General features: G+C 42.4%; 2 protein-coding genes across 2 annotated transcripts; one reads left to right on the top strand and one right to left on the bottom strand.

Moving 5' to 3' along the window:
* Positions 1 to 3,552: 3,552 nt before the first annotated feature.
* LOC112879489 (60S ribosomal protein L8) lies at positions 3,553 to 5,808 on the bottom strand. Its single transcript, XM_025943750.1, has 2 exons — positions 5,279 to 5,808; positions 3,553 to 4,159 (listed from the first exon to the last, which is right to left on the bottom strand). Exons 1-2 carry the CDS (start codon positions 5,716 to 5,718, stop codon positions 3,814 to 3,816), a joined length of 786 nt encoding a protein of 261 aa, XP_025799535.1. The 5' UTR covers positions 5,719 to 5,808; the 3' UTR covers positions 3,553 to 3,813.
* Positions 5,809 to 8,844: 3,036 nt separating this feature from the next.
* Positions 8,845 to 22,756, top strand: LOC112880559 (protein EXPORTIN 1A-like). The gene is made up of 32 exons (XM_025945242.1): positions 8,845 to 9,199; positions 10,304 to 10,420; positions 11,208 to 11,300; positions 11,396 to 11,467; positions 11,605 to 11,712; positions 11,796 to 11,878; positions 12,108 to 12,246; positions 12,330 to 12,398; positions 12,559 to 12,636; positions 12,724 to 12,783; positions 13,389 to 13,433; positions 13,705 to 13,812; positions 13,892 to 13,972; positions 15,200 to 15,412; positions 15,502 to 15,561; positions 16,175 to 16,285; positions 17,029 to 17,126; positions 17,217 to 17,325; positions 17,578 to 17,643; positions 19,139 to 19,237; positions 19,313 to 19,393; positions 19,491 to 19,580; positions 20,017 to 20,102; positions 20,302 to 20,382; positions 20,452 to 20,634; positions 20,797 to 20,863; positions 20,948 to 21,058; positions 21,186 to 21,293; positions 21,370 to 21,507; positions 21,583 to 21,714; positions 21,785 to 21,889; positions 22,236 to 22,756. The coding sequence occupies exons 1-32, from the start codon at positions 9,101 to 9,103 to the stop codon at positions 22,356 to 22,358; spliced, it is 3,213 nt and encodes a 1,070-aa protein (XP_025801027.1). The 5' UTR covers positions 8,845 to 9,100; the 3' UTR covers positions 22,359 to 22,756.
* Positions 22,757 to 24,914: the final 2,158 nt, after the last annotated feature.

Raw genomic sequence — 24,914 nt, 5'->3', positions numbered from 1 at the left:
AACACCTTTTTAGGTCCGCCCTTTGTTCTGTTGCAGTCCTCATCATCACCACCATCTTTTCTACGGTTGAATCGATCGAGTCCACAAACAGGGCACTTCTCAAGGTCCTGATAATTCGAGCCACGATAGAGAATGCAATCATTCTTGCACGCATGGATCTTTTCCACCTCCAATCCCAACGGGCAGATAATCTGTTTGGCCTCATAAACGGTCTCAGGGACGGTGTTGCCTTGTGGAAGCATGTCCTTAAGGAGTGCTAACAACTCCTTGAAACTGCCATCAGTCCATCCATGGATTGCTTTCAACTGGAAAAGCTTCACCATTGCAAATAGCCTTGAGTATTTCAATCCACAACCAGGATAGAAAGGTTTCTTAGAGTCTTCGATCATCCTCTTGTACTTTCCGAATTCGCCTCCTTTGAACTCATCGTCGCCGTGTCTGTCAGCATTGCAAACCATCTCCTCTATGTTATCAACCTGTCAAGCCAGACATGAAAAGTCATATTAGCATGACCTTATTATACTAATTGTAAGCTTTATTATGGGGCCGGGTTTGATTAGTACCTGTTCCATGATGTCGGCATTGCTCAACCCTAGTATATCCGCCTCATCCACATCGTCATCCTCTTCTTCGACAACGCTATGGATGACCTCCCTCTCCACATAGGAATCCCTACTCTCTGCTTCATTAAGTCCTTCTTCACCGTGTTTATTCCAACATCGATAATCCTCCATGAATCCACGTTTGATCAAGTGTGATTGCAACACGTGCTCTTGAAGATATCGCTTCTTATTTTTGCAATTTTTGCATGGGCAAGAAAGATACTGTATACCATTGTCCACCATATCTTTCTTCGCGTTCTTAATGAAGGCTTGAACACCATCCATAAACTCCTTGCAAAGGCGTTGACCATACATCCAACGCCGATACGACATCTATATAGAATATGAAATCAAAACGTTAGGATTCTCATAGTGTTTAAGTTCAAATATTGTTAGATGGCAAATGACATGATATCATGTGCTACAAAAAATATCAAGTACGACGGTCATTTAGATCTAGAGTTGCGCTAAATTTTATTGGCCCAAAATAATCGATATCATATCGGAGGTACCTTGCCACTGCCCCCGCGACACACGACAGCAAGAAGAGGCACGATCGTGCTCCAGCCGCCCGCCGCGACACGCTCCCCACGAGATCTCCACCGCCCGCCGCGGCAGATCCACCCAGCCGCACATCCGCCAGCACCACTTTCCCCAGATCCACCCAGCCGCACCACCAAAGTATCAGACTGCAAGTTCGGACAGCTTGTTCGGACCTCCGGACCCCCAGGCGGGTCTTGTCTGAGGTGGGAAAAAATGCAAGCATGATCTGAGACGCGCCATCCAGTGGCGCGTCTCCCATCCGCATGATCTGAGACGTTCCATCCAATGGCGCGTCTCCCATTTGTGAAGCGAGACGACGAGCGCCTGGCTGATGTCGAACTCGAGCCCGCATGATCTGAGACGTTCCATCCAATGGCGCGTCTCCCATCTGCACGATCTGAGACGCGCTTTGCAGTGGCGCGTCTCCCATTTGTCTCAGTAAAGTAAAGCGAGACGCGTCCCGGCTATTTATCGATAGAAAATTATAGTCACGAGATGTACTGCTGAACGAGATGACCACGACTGAAATCCCCCTCCCCAGCGTCCCGGAGACCGAGGACCTCGCCACCACCAAAATCCCCCTCCCCAGCGTGCCGGAGACCGCGGCGCTTGGCATCAACATTTTCGGCGCATCCTCCGAGACCGCCGCGCTCCCGGACTGCACCGCTTCGGAGACCACGGCGGTCGACACCGGCAGATCTGCGGTGCCTCCTCCAGCGGGCTTCTCCACCACCAGCCGCAGATCTGCGACACGGGGACCACAGCTCCCTTCACCACCAACATCCCCGGGCTTCTCCACCAGCAGCCGCAGATCTGCGACACGGGTACCCCCCATTGTTGCATGTATTTGTTGCAATCGTCGCATTCTGCCTGAATCTGCATCAAACCCACGAAACCCACGGAGGAAGCTTTTCTTTCTTTGCTTCAGTGGTACTACTCTATCGATTTCTATTGTCTCACCAAACCCACGAAACACGAGCTGGTCCAGGATGAAATTTCCGAGCTGGTCGAAGCTGTTTAGCTGCTTCGGCAGCTGCGTCCCCTGCAGCGACTGTTCAACCAATGTCACCCTAAACTGCTGTAGCTCGGGGAACAACAACGCTTACAGGGGGCAGGACCATGATTCAGCTCGCGAAGCTGCTAGCGCTCCTAAGCCAGCTCCAATGCCTGATTTAATATCTATGTAATAATTGATGTCGATGTAATAATAATTGCTGGATTTAGCCTAGACATTGTAATGTATTGTGACATTATTCGTATTTGAGACAATGTAATGGAATGTTCGTTCGGTTTCAAGGAATTCCTTCCATGTACGTAATGTAATATGTAATTTGTATTGTACGCTATAGACGCGCCCCACCGCCCCCCCTTTTGGATCAATACGAGATGCGCCTTACTAAGGCGCGTCTCGCATTACTATGAGAGACGCGCCTTACTAAGGCTCGTCTCGCATTACTTTCAAGCCCACCAACGGCGCATTGAGGTGGGAATAAATGCGAGACGAGCCACGTTAAGACGCATCTCAGATCTCAAAACGATCGGAGACGTGCCCTCCCACGGCGCGTCTCGCATTTGTCTCTTACCCTCCCCCACCCCACGCAGCGCCGCGCCCGCATTTTTGGCACGACTCTCTTTCTGTAATCTGAGACGTGCCCTTAGAGGCTTGTCTCAGATTGCTTGCTCCTATTTGCTGTTTTGACGTAGTGCGTTTTCTTTTTTAAAAAAAGGTTTATTATGTTTTTTGCTGAATTTTTACTATTTTCAATATTTATGCCATTTTCACAAAGATAACCCCTTTTTTAAATTACAGATCGAGGAATCCTATAAGATAAAACATGTAGCTAACATCCAACCGACTTCATCTTAGAAAGGAAGTTTGAATGCTTCTTTGGAAAATTTTACAGACGTTGCATGGGCTCCGTAGGTTGCAGCCTAGAGTAGTCACGAAATTTATCCACGAATGTAGAATGTTATAACATACAGCACTCGTATGTGAGAGCGCTTAGCATAGCGTCCAAGGTATCGGGAGATTGTCGATCTTGGGACAGAGGACACTAAACACCAATAGTACAGCATGATTCATTTGTGCAATTCTGGCTGTGCATTTAGACCTTGCAATCTATTTTTGACCCGTGCTGTTGCACCATGGAGTTTGCTTGCTCTGATTAGTTAATCATAGACAACGTCTCCAGTATTGCATTATGATTAGCAACATATAATTTCAAATACAATTATTCTTATGTGTTGACATTCAAGGTTTATATTTAACCAACAACAATCCAACATGAATTAGCAACAAAGGTTGTACCGGATCATCAATGGTTGATCTTATCGCCAAAATGACAAAAAAAATACATACACAACTACTCAAGAACTGTTCAGCTGGCAACAAAGAAGATTGCAAAAGTGGGAGATAAAGATAGGTGCATTCCACAGCAATACATCATACAGTTCAGGAAATACTGAGTCTTGTAACACATGTGAGAGCACTAGACATAAAACATGAAAACATACAATTCAACTTGTTTATATAGAACGAAAAATCTCGATAATAGCCACAAACTGATAAATGCCCAATCTCATCAACATGACCAAAACTAACATCCATGCAGGAAATCATATTTAATCTATAAGGTAGCTAATGCTGAATATGGCAAAAATAACTGATTTAAGTGGCCTTATCAGCCTTGGCAGCAGTAGCAGCAGCTTGGCCTCTAAGACGACCAGTTCTCCTTGCGGCAATGAGACCAACCTTCTGGCCAGGAGGAGCATCACGGCGGACAGTGGAGGCGTGACCAATGTGCTGGTGGTTACCTCCTCCGTGAGGATGCTCAACAGGGTTCATGGCCACACCACGCACCTTAGGCCAGCAGTTCCTCTTCACACGGTACTTGTGGTAGGCATTGCCAGCCTTCAGCATTGGCTTCTCAGTCCTCCCACCACCAGCAACCTGCCCAATCATGGCACGGCAACTGCTTGGGACAATCTTCTTAGCACCAGAGGGGAGCTTGATCCTGAAAAACACGATACCATTAGTTCCTAGAGAAGACTGTTCCATACAAACTAACTCCAAAGTTCACCGAAAGCGTCCACGACGTACCAACAAAACAAGGAACAATGGTGCAGTCAGCAAGCTAAAAACAAATACCATGTATCAAATGGACAAGGATAGTCTGTCCTAAGAAGTTGGTTTTGGTCAGGCGTACATCAAAAGTTCAAGATGCTTTTCTCGGTTCCTGAGGAATATTTCCACCAGATGCCTCTTCTATTAGTTGCTTATTGTTGGCAGCGTTAGAGAGTGGTTTTAAAGTGAAATGAAAAATGCATGAATTATTCAAGCATTGAACTAGAATGACACCATAAGCACAAAAACCTGGTAGGGAAAAATCTACATAAAATCAAAAGATTACAATCCTGGCGTCTTGATAAAAACAGAACAGTTCTGCACCGAGTACAATAGGTTACCATATTCAGCGTCTAGGACAACAGCTTACTACAGAGCCTAGTTCAACAGTTAAATAATTCAACACTTCCAGGCTAAAGCGTGGCAGTGATAAAAGACTCCACATAGGTTACTTTAGTCCAAAGGGTTAAATCATTGAAAATTGCACAGCTAAATCACACAATGACAGAATACCTGTACCTAAAATTACAGAACTATATTGTTACTCAATTTACAGCATCGGAAGCATTTGATGAATACTAAATTGTTGACTACACTGCTAACATGATCAATTCAAGTGTCTCTAAGAGAAAATGCCTCGACAGATTAGCTAGATTGCAAAGAAATGTTGTATGAACCACACAAAAGGGCCTACACATATGTTTTCACAAGCTTCCTATATCCAAAAATGCTAACAGTCTCAAAACATTTCAGATAAGATCTTCATTTCTAACCATTTCACAATGCAACTAGTACACTGTATACTACACATACTCACTAAAATTCTCCACAAGAAAAATACACAAATCACCATCATGCCCAACGAAAACAGAGCCTAAAGAAAATTTGACATCGACACGCATCACATCCAACTACTGATACAGACATAGCAAATGCAACAAAAAAAAGCACACAGGGAGATATGCAGACTTTAGGCAGAGAGTGTGGTGGTGGCTAGTGCGTTCGTCACCTCGATGTGCCGTTGTCCGGGTTGTGGCTGATGACGATGGCGTAGTCCCCGGACGCCCTGGCGAAGACGCCGCGGTCCCCGACGTGGTGCTCGACGTTGCAGACGACGGCTCCCTCGGGGATCCCCCTGAGCGGCAGCACGTTGCCGATGGAGAGAGTGGCGCGGCGGCCGCAGTAGACGAACTGGCCCGTGTACATGCCCTCGGCGGCGACGAAGAGCTCCTTCTGGTGCTTGTAGCGGAACGGGTGGCGGAAGGTGACCTTGGCCAGCGGCGCGCCGCGGCCGGGGTCGTGGATGACGTCGGTGACGACGCCCTTGAGGTACCCGTTGCGCTCGCCAAAGTCGAGGGACCGGAACCGGGCGGGGCCCTTGCGGTGGTGGGTGTGGGACTTGAACACGCTCCCCGCACCCTTACGCTGCGCGCGGATCACGCGGCCCATCGCGGCGGCGGTGGCGGCGGGGCGGGGTGGCGGCTTCGGAGGGGGACGACGGAAGAGGGGTTACGGTTTGGGGGCGGAATGGCCGAGGAGGGTGGGCCGTTGGATATGAAGGTGGCGGATGTGCGGGAACGAGCTAGGGGTTCGTAGTGGTCCCAGGGTGTCAGTGGTGGAGGATGGCTACCTTGCTGGTTCCGCGAGCTTTGATGGGATACGTATTTTTGCAACACCAAACGATCCCAAAGTGTTTGAAGTCCCAAAACATAAATGGAAAATTGGATTTGTGTACCACTAAAAGATTCTATTTTTGATATGTACCATCAAAATAATCATCTCTAGCTATGTAGCATCGAAATACCATGTTTCTTTTAAATTTACCGCTTCCGTTAATTTTTCTAACGTCCGACTATTTTGCACCCTTCTAAGCCAAGCAATATTCAGATCAGCTGGAGACGAGCAGCGCGGCGGAGCTCACCTGGCCGCCTGTGCCACTCACTGGCTCCATTCCCAATCTCTCTGCCTCCCTAGCTTGTTTCCACGTCCGTGCGTGGAGAAGCAGCAAATCCGGATGAAGAGGTGCTCATCATATCCTCTGCTGCTTCTATCCAAGAAGAGCTAGCTCGCCGAGTCAAGAGCAAGCAGCTACAGTGATGTGGGGACCAGTCCTCGTATAGCCAAGAAGCGGTAGCTTGATCGATTCAAGAATGGAGGAGAAAGCGGTGGATGTGACTGCAGCAGTGGTAGCGGTGGCAGCGGATCATGATGGTGCGGTGTACTGCAGCGAGTATACGTACCCGCCAGGCGCGATCGCGGCAGCTAAAGCGGGCACCGGCGACATCCGCGCCTTCTATCTGTGGGAGAAGCTCGGCATGCGGGTCTCATCATCCAAGTACAGCCCCTTCCACCCGTCGCCGCCACTACCACTCTACCCTTCCGCGGCATCGAGCATGACGCCCGCGCAGGCGGCCCGTGAGCTCCGTTGCGGGCGGCCGCTCGAGCTCCACCACGGGCGGCCCGCAGCAAGCTCCGTCGCGCTCCTGCTAGCCGGTGAGCTCCGCCGCGTGCCTGCATGTGGGTGGGCGTGCTCCGCCATGGGCGGCCAGGTGAGCTCCGCCGCGCTGCTCACCTCCGGCGTGCTCTGAACGTCGTTTGGCTTATAAGAGTCAGACGTTAGAAAAACTAACGGAAGTGGTAAATTTCAAAAAAAAACATGATCTTTCGATGCTACATAGCTAGAGATGATTCTTTTGATGGTGCATAGCAAAAGATAGCATCTTTTAGTGGTACACATCCAATTTTCCCAAATATAAACCCAACACCACCCAAAAGAGAAGAATAGTGTAAGGCTTCAAAAGTCATCAGAGTATATGCAAGAAAAAAATGCGTCACTTCGCAGGTAAGAACTGCAACAAATTGAAAAGAAAAAGGTGTCATGCCAGTATGCTACCATCATCCATCCTTCTCACCATAGCCTATGCTGATCAAGTTTTGGGCCTTTCTAAAGTCCCTATCAAACCTTCCTTTGATTGAGACACACTCCTTCGTTGCTCTCAAATGGCATTGCTAGAGTAACACTTTTCGTGATAGTATGCATAAAGTGATATGGAAGTCGAAAAGTGACACGAGCTTGGGAATATAATGGGAAGGAATGTGAGATTGAGATAAATGGAGTTGGAGTAAAAAATGATTTGCTTTTTCTTTGAAGTATAGCAAAGGGGTATTTTTCATATTAACAAAATAATTAATTTATACTTCCAATCTGGCCATTAGAGCATATAATGGTCATGTCCATTCTTTGAGGAGAAAGAAGCTGGAAGTATGAACAATAATTCTAATATTATCCAAACAAACTGATTCCAACTTTATTGTATTTAAAAGAAAATAAAAAAGTAAGGGGCACATCTTACTTTTTTATTCCATGGATGAATGATTGATATTTAAATTATTTGGGAAGAATTAAAAACCATCCGGCATATTTCCATCATCGTGAAATAATGACCCTCTGCTGCCACTTGTCACCTGAAACCTTATTATTTTAGGTAACCTTTCTTCCTCCATATCTCATCTCCATTAGAGCAGCTCTAACAATCTAGCTCGGACCTAATCGATGTCATATTTCTATCTATGTGGAATAAAGAGAACAATTAAAAACACCACGCTAGTGAGTCATGAAGAGATAAGTTTTCATGCTATCCTATTATATTCGTGGGATCCATCCTCTTCAGGGCATATGTACGCAAATTCTACCCTCCCGCTAACCTTGTACGTTCGGATCAGGTTAGCAAACTCTAAGAGGCTCTGTTTGGTAGAACTCCACTTCTAGCTTTTTCGGAGCGGATTCTACGATGTTATACCAAACGATTAAGACAACAACTTGATTCTAGTAGGAGCTGATAAGAAACACTTCTCCATTTACACTGCGAGGTGGGAGCTAAAATATCTACTTCCCCATTCTATACTAAAATTATTCTAGGATCACTTCTTATCTACATCGACTATGCTACCCACCACAATCACTGTATTAGATAATTTGGGAGCTAGAGATGAAGAATTAGGGAGCGGAGCTCTACTAAATTGGCTTTAACTCTCCCAGTTGAATTATGTCTCCAGATAGCTGGCGATTTGTATCAATTATTTTCATTACTATGAAACATGATTTATTTGAAAGTCCTCGTTTCCTCTTGACTACTTAAATTGAGCGACAAATTTTGAATCCTAGCAATAGTTGCGAAAAACACGAGCTTAAGCTAATGGTGAAAATATTTCCGCAGACAATGTGTATAAACAAAACACAAGTCTCACATGAAAAAGCAAAACACAAATAAAATAAAATACCCTAGGAGCCATAAAGTCTGGCCAAATCTAGAAAAGAAAAAAGGCCACAAAGTCGAGAAATGTGGTCGGGGCTCGGGCGTGAAACCTTTTCCAAAAGTTCAAACTGCCGCGACGACCCAGAAGGCCACAGTTACGCCCAGCGCAGACCGGAGACCCCGGCTTTTCAAGTTCCGTCCATGATCCAGCCCCCTGGAACAATTACAAAATCACCCTCATTCTTATGCATCACTGCCATCACAAGTACTCGTACACGATTAAATTATCGATGAAGGGCCGGCGCGCAAGTTTCCCCCGAGTTCGCGTGAATCCCCAGCAACCTTTCACCGCAAGGCTTCGCCTCCTCCCCCGCTCTCCGCTTAAACCCCGCGGCTGCGGCGAATCAATTCAAAATCCCTTCCTCCAATCCGTCCACACCCCCACCCGGAATCCCCTCCTGGGCCGCATCGCCCCGCCGCTCCGCCGCCTCGTAACCTCCTCCAACCTTCTCGGGCCTCACGAGTCACGAGTCCGCCGCCGAACTTCTCGCCCCGAGCTCACCGCCGCGGGCGCCATGGCGGCGGAGAAGCTGCGGGATCTGAGCCGGCCCATCGACGTGCCGCTGCTCGACGCCACCGTGGCGGCGTTCTACGGCACAGGCTCCAGTGATGAGGTAACCGCGCCCCCCTGAACCCGTTGGATGCTGCGGTTGTCACGGGGTGCCCGGGGGGTTTGTTTGGGGGGTTCGGGGGTGTCCGGCCTTCGGCGGCCGATTGATGGGAGCGGGCGGTCTAGGGTTTTGGGCGGTGAATGGTGAATGGCTCACTGGGGTAGGGACGTTTGGTTTTTTGGCCTGTGTTTCGGTGGTGATCGCGCCTCAGCGGAAGGGGCAGCATGGCCGCTTTCCTGTGTCGACGCATCTGCGTTGATCAGGTGCATAGGTTTGTCATTTGTGAGTGCTGATATGATGATTACCCTGCTTGGTTGCATTGAAGTCTACAAAATGCTTCTAGAATCCAGTATTGGATTTTGTGCAACTTATCCATGTCTAACACTTAAATTGCATAATTGTAAAATTTGGACCATTATTTTCAAAAAAAAAAAATTGGACTATCAATAATGGTACGGAACAACATTTGTATTCAAGGATTGAACTGTGAACTGAATAACCAATGGTCCATATATGACAGCTGAAATGGTGAAGAAAATACTCTCAAAATATTGCCCAATACCGCATTCTAGCGCAATTTTTTCTTTCAATGAATCAGAAGCATATAAGCTGTAGTTCTATAGTGGTGCAGACTGCTGGATCACCAATTGTCAGTCTATATTAGCACAGTGGAAAGTGTATGATGCCTGCATCATCAGCTAAATCTGAATTGATTTTTGCATACCTACCAGCAATAGCTATCTTAAGTAATTTCTAGCAATTCATTGTGTTCTTCCAACATCATTTTGATTGACAGGATAGTTGCATCATATGCACTGTGGCATGTGTAATGTTACAAATTTTAATTCAGCCTGAAGCATTTCTTTTTTCTTACACAGTTACTGCATTTTGCTTGCATTATTGACAGCTGAATCTAATAGTACTGTTAGATAAAACTGTTTATATGCATGCTTTCTAACTGGCAAAAGCAATAAAAGCCAAACTTTAGGAATATTTCTTTGGGCATTATTACAATTCATTTTATGGCCATGTATTTGACAAGCTTCTATTATTTTCCTGTGTGAGGTAACCTTGGCCATTTTTATATGTGCTGCTGCTGTGTTTCAGAGGCATGCTGCAGATCAAATCTTGCGGGAGCTGCAGAATAATCCAGATATGTGGCTACAAGTGGTTCACATTCTGCAGAACTCTCAAAATTTGAATACCAAGTTCTTTGCTCTCCAAGTAAGTTTTGATTTGAGATGTTTTTGCACGTGACATTGTAAACATTAAATAATTTGAAACTGAACAGGGACTCATCCTTGGAAATACTGCTTACTTATGGGGTCCTTTGTATTTCATGGGATGTTCCTACGGGATCGCCCCATTATTTTAGTAGATGGGCACCATGCTAACTGGGCATGTACTATTATTGATGCGGTGATGGACCAACACATCCCATTTCCGAAACCAAACTAGTTGGTTAGTTTGGAGCTAGGATTAGATGGTCCATTCCTCAGATCAAATACAGTGCAAATAGTCTGGGTTGTTTGTGAAAGTTTCTTAGACACCTTGACTTATATTGTATTTTGATGTGTCTATTAGAGTTCATGCTCAAATTTGTCATCAGGAATTGCTACTATCATATAAAACTTATGCCTGATCACACTGCTGGGCCGTGGGTAGACAGTGTCCAGACTTATGTTTTATGCTATTTCTCTTGTGTGAAAGATTGCATGCCAACTTGTACTTTACTACAATACTTATCCTGACCTATAAATAAACAGCATAATAGAGTGCGCTTAAATAAGTCTTCATATGAAAGACGAAGAACGGAAGAACAAGCTGGCTACAATCACTGAGGAAACCTATTAGATGTGCCCTAGATTATATATAATTTCTGTCATTGTGACTTATGTTCAATAGGGATATTCTCTATTTTATTAGGGAAAAAACCCTAATTCAATGCAGTTGTTAGTTTCCTTGGCTATGAACACGAATTTATGTTTGATTCTAATCCTATATTTTTTAGGTACTTGAAAATGTTATCAAATATAAATGGAACGTTTTGCCTGTTGAACAGCGTGATGGCATAAAGAATTATATATCTGATGTCATTGTTCAGGTAATGATCAACATGTCAACCTGATGATCTTTTGCGGTTTGTAAAGCCGATTCTATCTGACTTCATTTTCTTTTTCTGTTTTCACTTTCTACTAGCTATCAGGAAATGAGGTTTCCTTTCGACAAGAGAAGCTTTATGTAAATAAGCTCAACATTATCCTGGTGCAGGTAGGCTAAACTGTTTTGATTCTATTCTGAAGCACCTTTTCTTTTGTTGAAGTATGCAGATATGTTTGCAAGAACTATCGTGGTTTCAAGGCACACTAGATATATATTTCTTATGTTGCATGTTTGCGCTATAATAGGTTTTAAAGCGTGAGTGGCCTGCCAGGTGGACAACCTTCATCCCTGACCTTATTGCAGCAGCAACAAGTAGTCCAACAATATGCGAGAATTGTATGGCAATACTGAAGGCAAGTTACTCGCTCAGTATGTCTGTTACCTATTTGTTTTACCATATTTGAATTGGTTGTCTCACTTGACAACTAATATGCAGCTCCTAAGTGAAGAGATTTTTGATTTCTCAAGAGGTGAAATGACACAACAGAAGATTAAAGAGTTAAAGGGTTCGCTAAATAGGTATAGATTTCTATCTTCTTTTGCTAACTTTTAGCTTCTACTTGATAGATTGCTCATTCGTTTCATTCATTGTGCATTGTTTCGATGGCATATTTCTTTTGTCTGTGTGGATTGGAATATAACTCCTATTTGTATGTAAAAATAGTTTCTCTTTAAGTTTCAATACAATTTTTTATTTGTAAAATGTTTATCTGTGAGTACTAATACAATGGCTTATATTTTTCAACAGTGAATTTCGTCTTATTCATGAGCTTTGCTTAAATGTCCTATCTCAGTCACAACAACCTGAACTTCTTTGTGCTACATTGGCCACACTTCATGCTTTCTTGTCATGGATCCCCATTGGCTTCATATTTGAGTCGCCGCTGGTTTGTAGTCCATTCTTATAATTTGAATGCTCTTATGGAAAGTTGCATCTGCTCCAACTAAACCTTTTCATCTAACCTTTTAGCTGGAGACACTCTTGAAGTTTTTCCCCATTGCTGCTTACCGGAATCTTACACTTCAATGCCTAACAGAGGTAAACAAAGATGCCATTTTCTGGCCATTTCTAACGCGTTATTCCAGTATAGTAACTAGTCTACACAGTTTATTTGGATTTGATAACTATTGAGCTTTACCTCTGAGAGTTGAATCAGGATTCAGGTGGTGGCTCTTACTGATGTTTTAAGTTATTTCAGGTTGCTGCTCTTCACTTTGGTGATTTCTATGACACACAGTATGTTCAGATGTACACGGTCTTCATGTTGCAATTGCAGGTATACTACATAATGTCAAAAACTATGTTCACTTTTGTCTAGCTTGTTTGGTGGCTTTTTTCACTCCTTATTTTTCTGGATGAGCAGGCAATGCTTCCTTCTGGAACAATTTCAGATGGATATGGTAATGGTACTAATGAAGAACAGGTATACTTTATCCAAATTAAAGAAGCAGTTATTTTTTTTTCTTGTCTCCTCTTAGAAATTACTTAGACTTACCTTATCTAGTTGGAGTGTTCATCTGATTGTTCTTAATCATACAGCATCTAGTCCAATTTTCAGTTGTCCCCGCCCCCTTCTGGAAATTGCAAACTTCTGGTTTTAAATAGGAGATTTTAGAGTTTAGAAGCTTCAGCTCAGTTTTGACCAATTAAAATTCAAAATGTTCAACATACATGTGTAATATAAGTAATGTCAAATTTCAGAATTGAAATTTGATGATGATATCTCAAAGCTGGACATTTCAATAAAGAACTTGGATTTCATAATTGAAATTTTGAAGTGAAGGCATTTCCTTTTCATAATGAGATTATCATACCAACCTTTCTGGTATTGGGAAATTATAGGTGCCTAGTAACATGATTACAACTAGAGCTATTAATTATCATAATTTAATTTATTTGCCAATAATGCTAACATATTGTGTTATAATGGAATTCTGATAGGCCTTAAAGGATTGTGGAGTCCAGTTCTGCATAATGAGCATGTTGCTCCCATATAATGCACTAATACATACTTGTTTCTCTGAGCAGGCATTTATCCAGAATCTTGCGCTTTTTTTGACATCCTTCTTCAAGGTAATGATCACTGCATTGTGAATCAAAGCTGTCTGGTAATATACCTTTTATTGTTAACATTCATTCAAATGCTCTGGTTAGCCCATATACTCAGTTGATGCTATATTTCCCTCTACAAGAAAAAGTTGGAGTTATCTTATTCAACTGTAGAATGCAGGCTAGTTTCATGCTCAATTTATAACCAAGAAAAATAAAAATGCTGTTTCTTATTGTACTATAAGCCATTCCAGTTTCAATTATATTACTTTTCTTTCATTGTTGATAAATGTAGAATCACATTCGTATACTGGAATCAACTCCTGAAAATAGAGCTGCATTGCTTCTGGGCCTTGACTACCTCATTGAAATTTCATTTGTTGAAGACACAGAGATGTTTAAGGTATGAAGCTTGGCCAAATTCTGGGCTGTATAAAGTATTGTCTAAAGGTCATCTCATGATGTTGATTGTTGATAAACAGGTCTGCTTGGACTATTGGAATCTGTTTGTTTTAGAACTATTTGAAACTTACAACCAAGTGGAGCGATTGATGGGACTTCAGGTTCTTCTAATTTAATACTGCTTCTTGCTTTCGGATGTGATTAGATCTTGATAATATGATTTAATCATTTTTTTAATTTTAGCAGCACCTAGTGAGATATGTCAGAACCAGATAAATTTGAAATTTCCCAAGCTGTTAATGCATTGTGTTTCAGACTTTCTGTTTCCTCTGTTTGTAATTTTTATGTCAGCTATTAATGTTTTGCCATTTAAAAGATGTGGCACATACACGGCACTAACAGTGCAGTGCTATATAATTTATATATTTAGTTTGGGGCCATCGTTGATATGTAGGTCATTGCTAATTTGACATTTTGCCCTTTAAAAACCTCCTTTTTCAGAATAATCGTACCATGTAGAAACAATTTAGGTACAAAACTGGAATAGAAATAACATGTCTATCCTTGTCAAATGAAGTGTACTGTCGTGTAACTAAATTTGTTCAGTTCAAAGTCAGGGTCGAATTAGGGAAACTGCAATAAAAAACACCTGATTCCATACATTATGGAATGTCTACTCCTGAGAAAATAGTTAAGCAGTGAAACGAGCGAAGTAATTGTTAATGTAAAGTGGTATATCGTTGCCTCTTCAGTGCCACTTTCCACCCCCTCGAACACACAAGAGATGTATATCTTTGTATTAAGAAGAGAAATGGGTAGAAACCCTTACAAACACACCCTGCACAAGTTACACGCCAATAGTTTCTTAAATTACATTCACACCCATGATTTATTTGAGAAAATGACCTTGACCTAAGTGTTAACCACCTCTTGGCACATGGGCAGTCAGGAAGGAAAGACCCTGAGCCCCGGCCATACACCACCACTGTATATCTTCACTGGCCAGCAACAAGGCATCAGGACTCTTGGAACAGTACCATCAAAAACTCATCTGTTACGATGCCTCCAGATCGACCAGGCCCCTAGGATGGTTAGAGCTTTCTGTGCTTGTCCATCAATTGCATCACTAACTTTACCCTTCTGTGTCATGTACATGCTTAACTAAACTGATAAATTGGTTCGCCACTCATGATGCTATTATAGAAATATTCCAGAGGTTCTGATACTTTTGATTATGATCAGGTCTGATCTTTTGTAAATGATATGTTTTCCATTTTTTCTAATAATTTGCTTTGATACAACTAGCCTCTTTGTATAGTTGGTGTGTTACTGTTCATTCTTGTCGTTAAATTCTGTTTACTTCATTTCTAATCGTTTACCACATCCAGAAATGTCAAGCTCAGCGGATTCCTGGAACTGATGTTGGTACTCTGATAGCTGTTCGACAGAGGAGGCAACTTTATTCAGGTTCACTTTCAAAGTTACGAACATTAATGATCTGTCGGATGGCGAAGCCAGAGGAGGTTTTGATTGTTGAAGATGAGAACGGGAATATTGTACGAGAAACATTGAAAGATAATGATGTCCTTGTTCAATATAAGGTTAGTACACGTAGAATGGCAATTCGTGCAGGATATCATAGGGACCTTTTATTAACCTCCTCTTGTTGTCATCTGCTGTTTTATTCTAGATCATGAGGGAAACACTGATATACTTGTCACATCTTGATCATGTAGATACAGAGCAGCAGGTATGTCTTACCAAAGGGCTTTGTAATCTTTTGATTCCATGAATCCTAATTCAACCTTTTCAGGGTGCTTATAAACTCTGCTCACTATGCTGTTTCCGTTTGATATTGGGTTAGGTACTTAGGTTTAGGGTAAAATGTACACAAACAAGAGAAACAATTGGAACCTGTTTGGAACAAATGATTCTCTAAAAAAAATGCACAGGCAAATCTATAAGCACTTTTGGGCAGTTTTGAACATTGGAAAAATAAAACAAATTCATAAGAGTTACACAGGAACCTAAAAAACAATTGTGACCTAATTTTATCTTGCTTGCATATGATTGCAACAGTGTATCCTGTGCCATTTCACTTCAGACACTATCGCCTTCAACTTTTTGTTGTTTTCACCTGGATTTCTATCTTATTCCGGTGCCTTTTATTTTCTACTCTGGTGTTTTTCATCCTGCTTTCCGATTGGAACCTTGGAAACAGAAAGAGGCTTTAGAGATGATAGTTATTCTTTGGTGATGTAGAAGCCATACTTATCTTCTTAGAACATTAAGAAAGTTTTGGTAGATTCCAAGATGTTTTTTTTTAAAAAAAATGATATAATTCTTCATTTGTTTGACTACAGATGTTAAAGAAATTGAGTAAGCAACTGAATGGAGAAGACTGGAGCTGGAACAACTTAAATACTCTATGTTGGGCTATTGGATCTATTTCCGGTTCTATGGTGGAGGAGCAGGTTCGTTGACTGTACTCATAATTTGAAGACCTTTCCATTGCTGTGGCTTCCTCAGTAACACCCCCAAACACTTTAGAAACCCCAGAGTATAATCCTTTTTTTTACTGACTTGTCAAAACTTGCAAATAGCTTAATTATTAGGTTGCAGCCAAGTTCCCAATCTCTCTTCCTTACTTGCACATTGAGCTCTCCTCTACATATATAAGAATGGGTTGGTCCATCTTGAGGCAGTGAGGATATGCATGACTTTTGTAGCATGATCTCGCAACTCATTTTTGTATTGGTACAGTATGTCATTTGTGCTCATACATCTAGTCATCCATACTCCCATTCGTCTAGCCAAACAAGAGGTGGGATAACTTGACTGTAGGGGTCTAGTACTAATTCCTCGAATCTATCACCCTTTTATAGACTAGAGCCGTTTAAAGCAACATAGACTATTCTTTAAAATGACTGAGTCTTTAACACGTTAGATTGACCAAGTTTGCACCAGGAAACACTTAAGTTTTGTTCCAACTGACAACTATGTAATCTTCTCTTGTTCAGTCCTCGTGGAATTGATCAGACCCTAATTTGAGGTCTGCCACCTTGGACAGTCAACGCATAGTTGTACACCAATGTTTCTAGCTTTCTGGATCAGCCACTTTCTCACATCTACAATATAATGTTGTTCATTGTAATGTAATTTTAGGGTCAGCTCATGTACAAAATCTCTGAATATCTCCCTGTTGAATCTTCTGCAGGAAAACAGGTTTTTGGTTTTGGTTATTCGTGATTTGTTAAACCTTTGTGAGATTACAAAAGGGAAAGATAACAAAGCTGTGATTGCTAGTAATATTATGTAAGTATTGCTTTCATTTTATTTTGTCATGCCTTTATTCGTTGGGATTCAGAATGATCAGTATGCTGCTATTCTTCCTTCCATGAATAGGTATGTTGTGGGACAATACCCAAGGTTTTTAAGGGCGCACTGGAAGTTTTTAAAAACAGTGGTCAACAAATTATTTGAATTCATGCATGAGATGCATCCTGGAGTTCAGGTTAGAATTTCTGTTTGTTTATTTGTTAGAGAAAAATGCATTTATCTGCTATTCAGTTGGTTCTGCAGTTTTTTTGTCTTAATGTTATATTCATGATGATTACCTCCCCTAGTTTTAGCAAGTAGGTCAGCTAATCTTTAGTCATATTCTGCTGTGTATCAGGTAGCAAGGATGCTTGTTAGTTTATGTTACTATTCTGCCATAACGGCACTGTTCTATCAATATAAAACCTAAAGCATGTTTTGCTTGCAGGATATGGCATGTGACACTTTCCTGAAAATAGTTCAGAAGTGCAAGCGCAAGTTTGTGACACTTCAGGTAAGTTTGGTATTGTTGAATAGTCTAGCTTTGTATAGCTCTCTAAAATCATGCCTATACAGCTGAGCGAAGTATTCAAGTTGTGTTATTTTGGAAAAAGCTTCATAACCTGAAGTATAATACATCAATATCATGCGTTGCAATTAAACTCAATATATACTTTCTGTCCTGACATTAAAAATTAGAATGACCTGTGACCTTTTAAAGGGCCAGGAACCATTAAAAAGGTGAAGTTGTCAGCTAATGAGTGGACATTAAGTAGATAGGGAGCTTGTCGTTGTAGTTCAGTAAATAATGTTGTCCTGCTTTTGTGGTGTGCCTCTTACTAATTTCATGAATTCCTTCCACGTTAATTATCATCATAGGGCCCAAGTCCCCCTAAATGTCCCCTATTTTCCAAGTTCATTGAAATAATTACTTCATGACATTTGTTATATCTTCAGATCATGCATACCCATTTGAAGCACAAGTTTTTTTCTTGAACACGCAGGAGAGCTGCATATCTTAATATTAAGAGTGAAAAGAAGGGGGTCAAGAGCCCCTACAAAGCAAAAACCCACCACACGCACACGCCCAGCCACTCACACCAACACTGTTGGGGCAGGGAACTCAGGCTTTATTTAATGGAGAACTAGAGATAACAAGGGCAGGTTGAGCGAGGTCCAGCCTCCTTGAGAAAGGACTCTTAGGCTCTTAGCTCAATCTCTGCATACCCGTCTTCTAATCTGCTACGGCTTATATACTGCTGAGCCTAACAAAACCAGCTAACAACCCAACTAACAACTCTCCTGAAGATCTTCCCTGCTACTAATTAACTAAATCTTCTCAATCCTGCTTGTTGCATCTCCTCCTCTGACACGTTTGGCCCACAAAGGAGTCCAAACAAACACATTCACACTAGGTGTGCCCACCTGAGTTGTTGGAGCTGTGGTCATCCCATGTGAGTAGTTGTGGCTAACAAAGGCATCCACAACATCTGGACTGATGTTGTACCTTAGGGCATATTTAACAATATGCCTCAGCTAAGTTTTAGCTTGTCCACATTAGACTATATGGAGATGGGATAACACTAAGAGAAACTCTATTCTTATGCTCCAACATGCTTGCAATGGTGCAGCTTATAGGGACCTATCACATATTGTCCACTATTAAATTTATCAAATTTGGGGAGCATGCTATAGTCACACTGATAGTAGTTGGCTGTACTATTGGATATATATTTGTCAGTTAGTTTCCTTGTATTTCTTCTGCTTCATTGTTTTCTTGTTTTTGTACAGTGGGCCTAGCTTTTTCTTAGTACAATGATGGGTAGCTCTCTTGCCTAAAAAAAAAATGAATGTTTGCACACGCACACTGGTGGCCTTGATTGCCATTTATATTTTCCTATCGTAATTTTGAGTCATAAGTATGGAACGCATGAGCATGTACTGATGTTTATGTCTGGGTAACGTGTGGCTGTTAACATCTAATTTCACGTTTACTCATGGTTGCACAGGTGGGTGAAAATGAACCATTTGTTTCTGTGCTGCTGTCCAACCTTTCAACCACAATAGCGGATCTTGAGCCTCATCAGATCCACACATTCTACGAATCGGTATGCTGTTAAAATTAACAGTTTTGCTGTGGGTTAATGAAGGATATATCTTATATGTTTGTTATCGTTATTCAGGTTGGTCAGATGATTCAGGCTGAATCTGTCAATACAAAGAGGGAGGAGTATCTCAAGAGATTGATGAGCCTTCCCAATCAGGTTCCACAATTTTATCTTTTGCCGTCCAATTTTGCTATGATTCTTACCTAGTATTCTAGTTGTAAGTTGTAACATTGTTTTATTCTAATCTTTGCAGAAATGGGCTGAAATAATTGTGGAGGCAGGCCGAAGCTCTGATATACTGAAAACCCAAGATGTTATCAGATCTGTTCTAAACATCTTACAGGTAATAAAATTGACTTATGAAGATTTTAAGTCCTAAGAGGCTATTTTTATTCTTAAGTTTCTATTGCTTATCTAATGTTGTAATCAGTGTCATCCTGTTGCCACCCAGGGCTAGGTGCCTGATACTGAGACAATCCCTCATTAAACTTGATGCTCAATTTGTTATTAATTTTGGTCCAATCTTAGAATATCCTTCCATAAATCATTTTATCAGAAGCATACTTCAGTGCCATATTGCTACTCACCCAATTGCTTCATTTTCTCCAATCTTGTAATACTTCCTTCATATATTATATTTTAGATAATTGTATTGACCACTTTATTAGAAGCACGTTCTAGTCCATTTAAATTTGCTCAGGCAACTTTCTGTTTAGCAGTACTCTTTTTCACCTTTTTTTGCTCTTGTTCTTATCGGACATGGTTTTTGGTGCTTGCAGACAAACACAAGTGTTGCATGCTCACTTGGACCATATTTTTTCCCGCAAATTTCAGCAATCTTCCTGGACATGCTGACAGTGTATAGGTATTTTACTTGCAGTTTCCAAAGTTATTGTTATGCCTTTATTTTCTTAAATTGAAATTGGTCCAGTATGCTTATTCTAGAGTTGTCTTCCTAAATTTGGTTTCTCTGTTAGTCTTGCTTTCTTCATATCATCTCTATCACCTGCTAATGAACTACAGAGATAATGTCTCAGCTACTAATATCCTTGCCTGTACATCAGAATGTACAGCGAGCTGGTGTCAAACACTATTTGTGAAGGAGGGGCTTTTGCTTCGAAGACATCATTTGTAAAACTTCTGAGGTGTGCATGATTAATCTCTGCATCTCTTCATTTTGTGTAATTTTTGCTAAATAATTTTGTAATAAATAGATCAGTAAAGAGGGAGACATTAAAATTGATCGAGACTTTTCTGGACAAGGCTGAAGATTTACCACACTTAGGAAAACAGTTTGTTCCTCCAATGATGGATCCTGTCCTAGGTGATTATGCTAGAAATGTACCTGATGCAAGAGAATCTGAAGTTTTGTCCTTATTTGCGACAATTATAAACAAGTAAGTTCTCTGTTCATCCATTTGGTTTGTGATTTGTTCGCTAACTTCAGATTTATTGTCTGCTGGATTTTTATTTGAAAAGATTGGCATTGGTTCTACCCTATCCTTAGCTTGGGACTAAAGGCTTTTTGTTATTAAGTAAATACTTCCTTTTCTATGTAGGTACAAAGGTGAGATGCTCGAGGAAGTACCACACATCTTTGAGGCTGTCTTCCAGTGTACTCTTGAGGTATATAGTTAATACTAACATGTTTCATGTACTGGTAAATATAATTCTGATTGATAACCAAGATATAATTCTTATCCATATCAGATGATCACCAAAAACTTTGAAGACTATCCTGAACATCGTCTTAAATTCTTCTCCTTGCTTCGTGCAATTGGTACACATTGTTTCCAAGCTTTTATTCATCTCTCAAGTCAGGTAAGTTGGAACTTGATATTTCATTTTTCGGAAGTTCTGTAAATTACAATAGCATCATCACATATGCTTATTGTGTTTGCAGATTACTTGTTGACTATTTCCTTGATTATTCATTTGTCTGTTTCAGCAACTGAAGCTTGTAATGGATTCCATAAGCTGGGCATTTCGACATACAGAGAGAAATATTGCTGAGACTGGCCTAAGCCTGTTATTGGAAATTTTAAAGAACTTTGAGGTGCAACTTTTGTTCTATCCTTGATTAACACAGTCAGTACACTGAAGCTAATTTGAGTGATGCCATTTCCTAGCAGGGGTCGGGGTTCCAAAATCAGTTCTACAAGACATACTTCTTAAATATTGAGCAAGAGATATTTGCAGTGCTCACAGATACGTTCCACAAACCTGGTTTCAAGCTTCACGTTTCTGTCCTACAACATTTGTTCTATGTGGTATGTATACATTTATACACTTTTTTATCTTTGATGATTGTGTGTCTTAGGTTACTATCTTTGCTGGCATATTAGGTTGATGGTCTAACGGAGCCTCTCTGGGATGCCACAATGGTTCCTTCTCAATACACAAATAATGCAATGTTTGTCCGTGACTACACTATCAAACTTCTGAGCTCATCATTTCCTAACATGACGCCTGTAGAGGTATTTTTATCTCTCGTGTACATGCATTCTTAGTTCAATCAGCAGGTAATTTGAATCCATATTCCTGCAGGTAGCTAAGTTCGTTGATGGACTTTTTAGTTCAAAAGCTGATCTTCCAAACTTCAAGAACCATATAAGAGATTTCCTTGTTCAATCGAAGGAGTTTTCTGCTCAGGTAATGTCACAAAATTGCCTATATCATCTTGAATAAATTTATTTCATTTTGGCCTTGCTGGAATGAAAATATTTTACCATATTTGAAACTGTTAAATATATGTATACCTACATGCTGATCAATGAAGTGGACAGCCTCTCACCTCTAGTTAGTATCATATCAGAGCAAAAAAAAAAAACCCTAGTCTACATCAATCAGGCCACAGCAACAAATTAGAAGGGCCTTCCATTTCAGATCCTTCTTGTATAACCTAGCTTTTAATGATGCCCTATATATTATTTGAGTGTGTTCAGTGTAAAATTGTAATCCCTCTGCTGATTTTCTTCTGGTTGTTATGTGGTGCCAGGATAACAAAGATCTATATGCTGAGGAGGCTGCTTTACAGAGGGAAAAGGAACGCCAACGTATGCTTTCCATTCCCGGACTTGTGGCCCCAAATGAGTTGCAGGACGAGATGGTGGATTCGTAGTGCATCTGAGTTTGCCTCTTAATGCTTGCTTTGACATTAAACTTCTGGAGCCCTTGCGTCGAAGGCCCAATTCTTTTGCTAGGGCGATGAAAGAAGTGCTGGCTTTAGCTTTAACATTCTCCATAGTTACACTGGTGGTTCAGAGGTTTCTTAAGTAGATAGTTTAAATATTTAGTTGTCTGAGCTGTTTCAGACTGCCATTGGTGTATTGGGTTGTATTGGCTGATTTGGTAGCAGTGGCTGTTACGTTCAATGTATTTAGCGGAGAGTGGTGCCTGTGCTGCACCGCTTTGTATTATGATGATATCCAGACCACGCTCCATTTTCATTTCTTTTATAGAATGAGTTTCAACTGTTGGATCACAGTAATCGAGTTGAAATCATGCTACATTGTATTAGTGTATTACTCTGAGAACCACTTGCTTGCTTCATTTTCTTGGTGCCAAAATATAATGATCTCTATTGTTGCTTCCTGGAGTTGTTTTTGGTTCTACATGTAAATTGGCTGATCATTTTTTGCATAATAATCTACTAGGTGTTTGTCGGTATATACGGATAGAGGTACTTCCTGATAGGGTGTCCAGTCCTGGCGTGTACGCCAAGCGTATCATGGTGGACACGTGATCCGCCTCCATCACCTCCAAACCCTCAGAGCGTCGCCGCCGCCTCATTGGTAAGGGCGCGATGGTGTCTGGCTCTGGCGTATGCGCCAAGCGCATTGTGGTGGACGCGCGCCATCACATGCTCGGTCGTCTTTCCTCGATCATCGCCAAGGAGCTGCTCAACGACTAGAAGGTCGTGGTAGTTCGCTGTGAGGAGATTTGCCTCTCCGCGGGCCTTGTCTGTCAGTAAGTCATCTGACAGAGTGTCCAACCTGATGGGCGCAAAGTTATCCGTGACCACGCCCTTGCTCTTTGGGAGACGAGGCGTACGGTCCGGGCTTGACAGCTGGGATCATGGTCTCCGGACCTCCTCCCGTGCTCTTATAAGTCCGGCGCCTCCACGTACCCACAAGGCCAGGGTGCTCGAGTCTAACCTCCACTGGCCCGGACCCCCCATGGGGTCCGGCGCCGCCACATGTGGGAGCCAGATCCCATGGGCCTGTCCATCCGGACTGGCCTCGGGGGTCCAGACCTCACTTTCCCCCGGGAAAGGGGTCCGGTGCCGCCACGTGCCGCCTCGAGCTGCCAAGGAGGCGACTGCGGGGCCAACCCTGCCACGCGCCTGTGGCAGAAGGCCCTCCGTGGGACGCCAGCCCAGCTACCGCATTAAATACGGGTAGGTGGGCTGCGCGCGCCCAAGACAGGGCATGGCCTGTCCACCGCCGCACTGGGCAGGTGTGCTGATACCACGGTAAGCTCGCCTGTTTCCACGGTGACCACGTACAGTCAACTCACGGCGTCGAGCGCGTGAGCAAGGAGTGATGATCATCTGCTATAGAAGAGCCGAGACGTGCGCTGCCACAGTGTGCGCGGAGGCGACGGCGCGGCGGATCAGCGCAGCCCCTTCACTTGTCAGAGGGTACTGACCCAACAACAGTGACAGCACGTCTTCCACTGTGCGAACACTGACAGCAGGTACTGTGCCGGTAAGGCGGCACATGACCATATCCTAGCTGTAGATGCGCACATCAACTTCCCTATCGAGAGAGATACGCACATCAACTTCCCTATCGAGAGGACTACAGGAAGGAGCTGGAGAAGAAGATCACGTATCTCTCATATTACAGGCTCCAGTCGCCGGGCCCACCTGTCGGGGTCCCGCTCAGTGTATGCACCTCCCTTAGTCTATAAAAGGGAGAGTGCGCTCGTTAGAACACAGGTCAACAAGTCCACAAGGTTCACAAAGCCCAACAATTTCACAAGCTTTCTCAAGCAATACAACACTCAAGTGGACGTAGTGTATTACGCTCCGGCGGCCCGAACCACTCTAAATCCCAGTGCCTTTTCCGTATTCATCCACCCTTTAATCAAATGTTCCTAGGTCTCCTCCAAACTCATCCTAAATTAGTGGGTGCATTCTACCACCCGGCTGGAGATTTCCTCCGACAGTGTTGTTCGACCGTTTTTACCTGGAATATGACTGCAATTATTACCAGAGTTCGCTGGAATAGTCTTTCGTTGATTGGAAAGCTTTTCTGATTTGCTGATGTTCAGCTTACTAGATTAGTTTTTGTGCGTGCATCACTTATTCAGAACCTTGTGTATGAACAGTATAAAGCGTGCTCTATTTATATATATATATATATATATATATATATCTTTGTCGGATGAAGAAGTTTGAGCGCGTTAAGCTTAAGCCCAAGCGCTCCTTTCCAGAAAAGGAGAAATTTGCTTCCCGTGTTAGGTTTGAACTTGACCACCTTACGCGCAGCAGCACTCTGAGCTCCTGTTGTGCCGCCATTGACGAGATAGGAAATAGGATACCACGGCTGGAGAGGAAGATGGCGTGGGCTCATCCGCTCATGTAGGAAGAATAACAGTAGTTTATCTTCTTTTCTTTTTTCGTTTTTTGACTTGCTGGTACAGTATTGGATAGCAACTTTAGTGGGAGCTA

Source organism: Panicum hallii, chromosome 2, assembly GCF_002211085.1.
Source record: "Panicum hallii strain FIL2 chromosome 2, PHallii_v3.1, whole genome shotgun sequence".
NCBI classification, from domain to species: Eukaryota; Viridiplantae; Streptophyta; class Magnoliopsida; order Poales; family Poaceae; genus Panicum; species Panicum hallii.
The sequence above is the reverse complement of the archived record's forward strand: the minus strand, read 5'-3'. Positions and strand labels throughout refer to the sequence as shown.

What these genes read in the sequence shown, in the direction of transcription:
- LOC112879489 (XM_025943750.1), bottom strand. Translation starts at nt 5,718, where the DNA reads ATGGGCCGCGTGATCCGCGCGCAGCGTAAGGGTGCGGGGAGCGTGTTC. An exon ending in CCGGACAACGGCACATCGAG is followed by an intron (nt 4,160 to 5,278) that starts GTGACGAACGCA and finishes CGTGTTTTTCAG; the next exon opens with GATCAAGCTCCCCTCTGGTG.
- LOC112880559 (XM_025945242.1), top strand. Translation starts at nt 9,101, where the DNA reads ATGGCGGCGGAGAAGCTGCGGGATCTGAGCCGGCCCATCGACGTGCCG. An exon ending in GACATGCTGACAGTGTATAG is followed by an intron (nt 20,103 to 20,301) that starts GTATTTTACTTG and finishes CCTGTACATCAG; the next exon opens with AATGTACAGCGAGCTGGTGT. An exon ending in TTATTCATCTCTCAAGTCAG is followed by an intron (nt 21,059 to 21,185) that starts GTAAGTTGGAAC and finishes TGTCTGTTTCAG; the next exon opens with CAACTGAAGCTTGTAATGGA.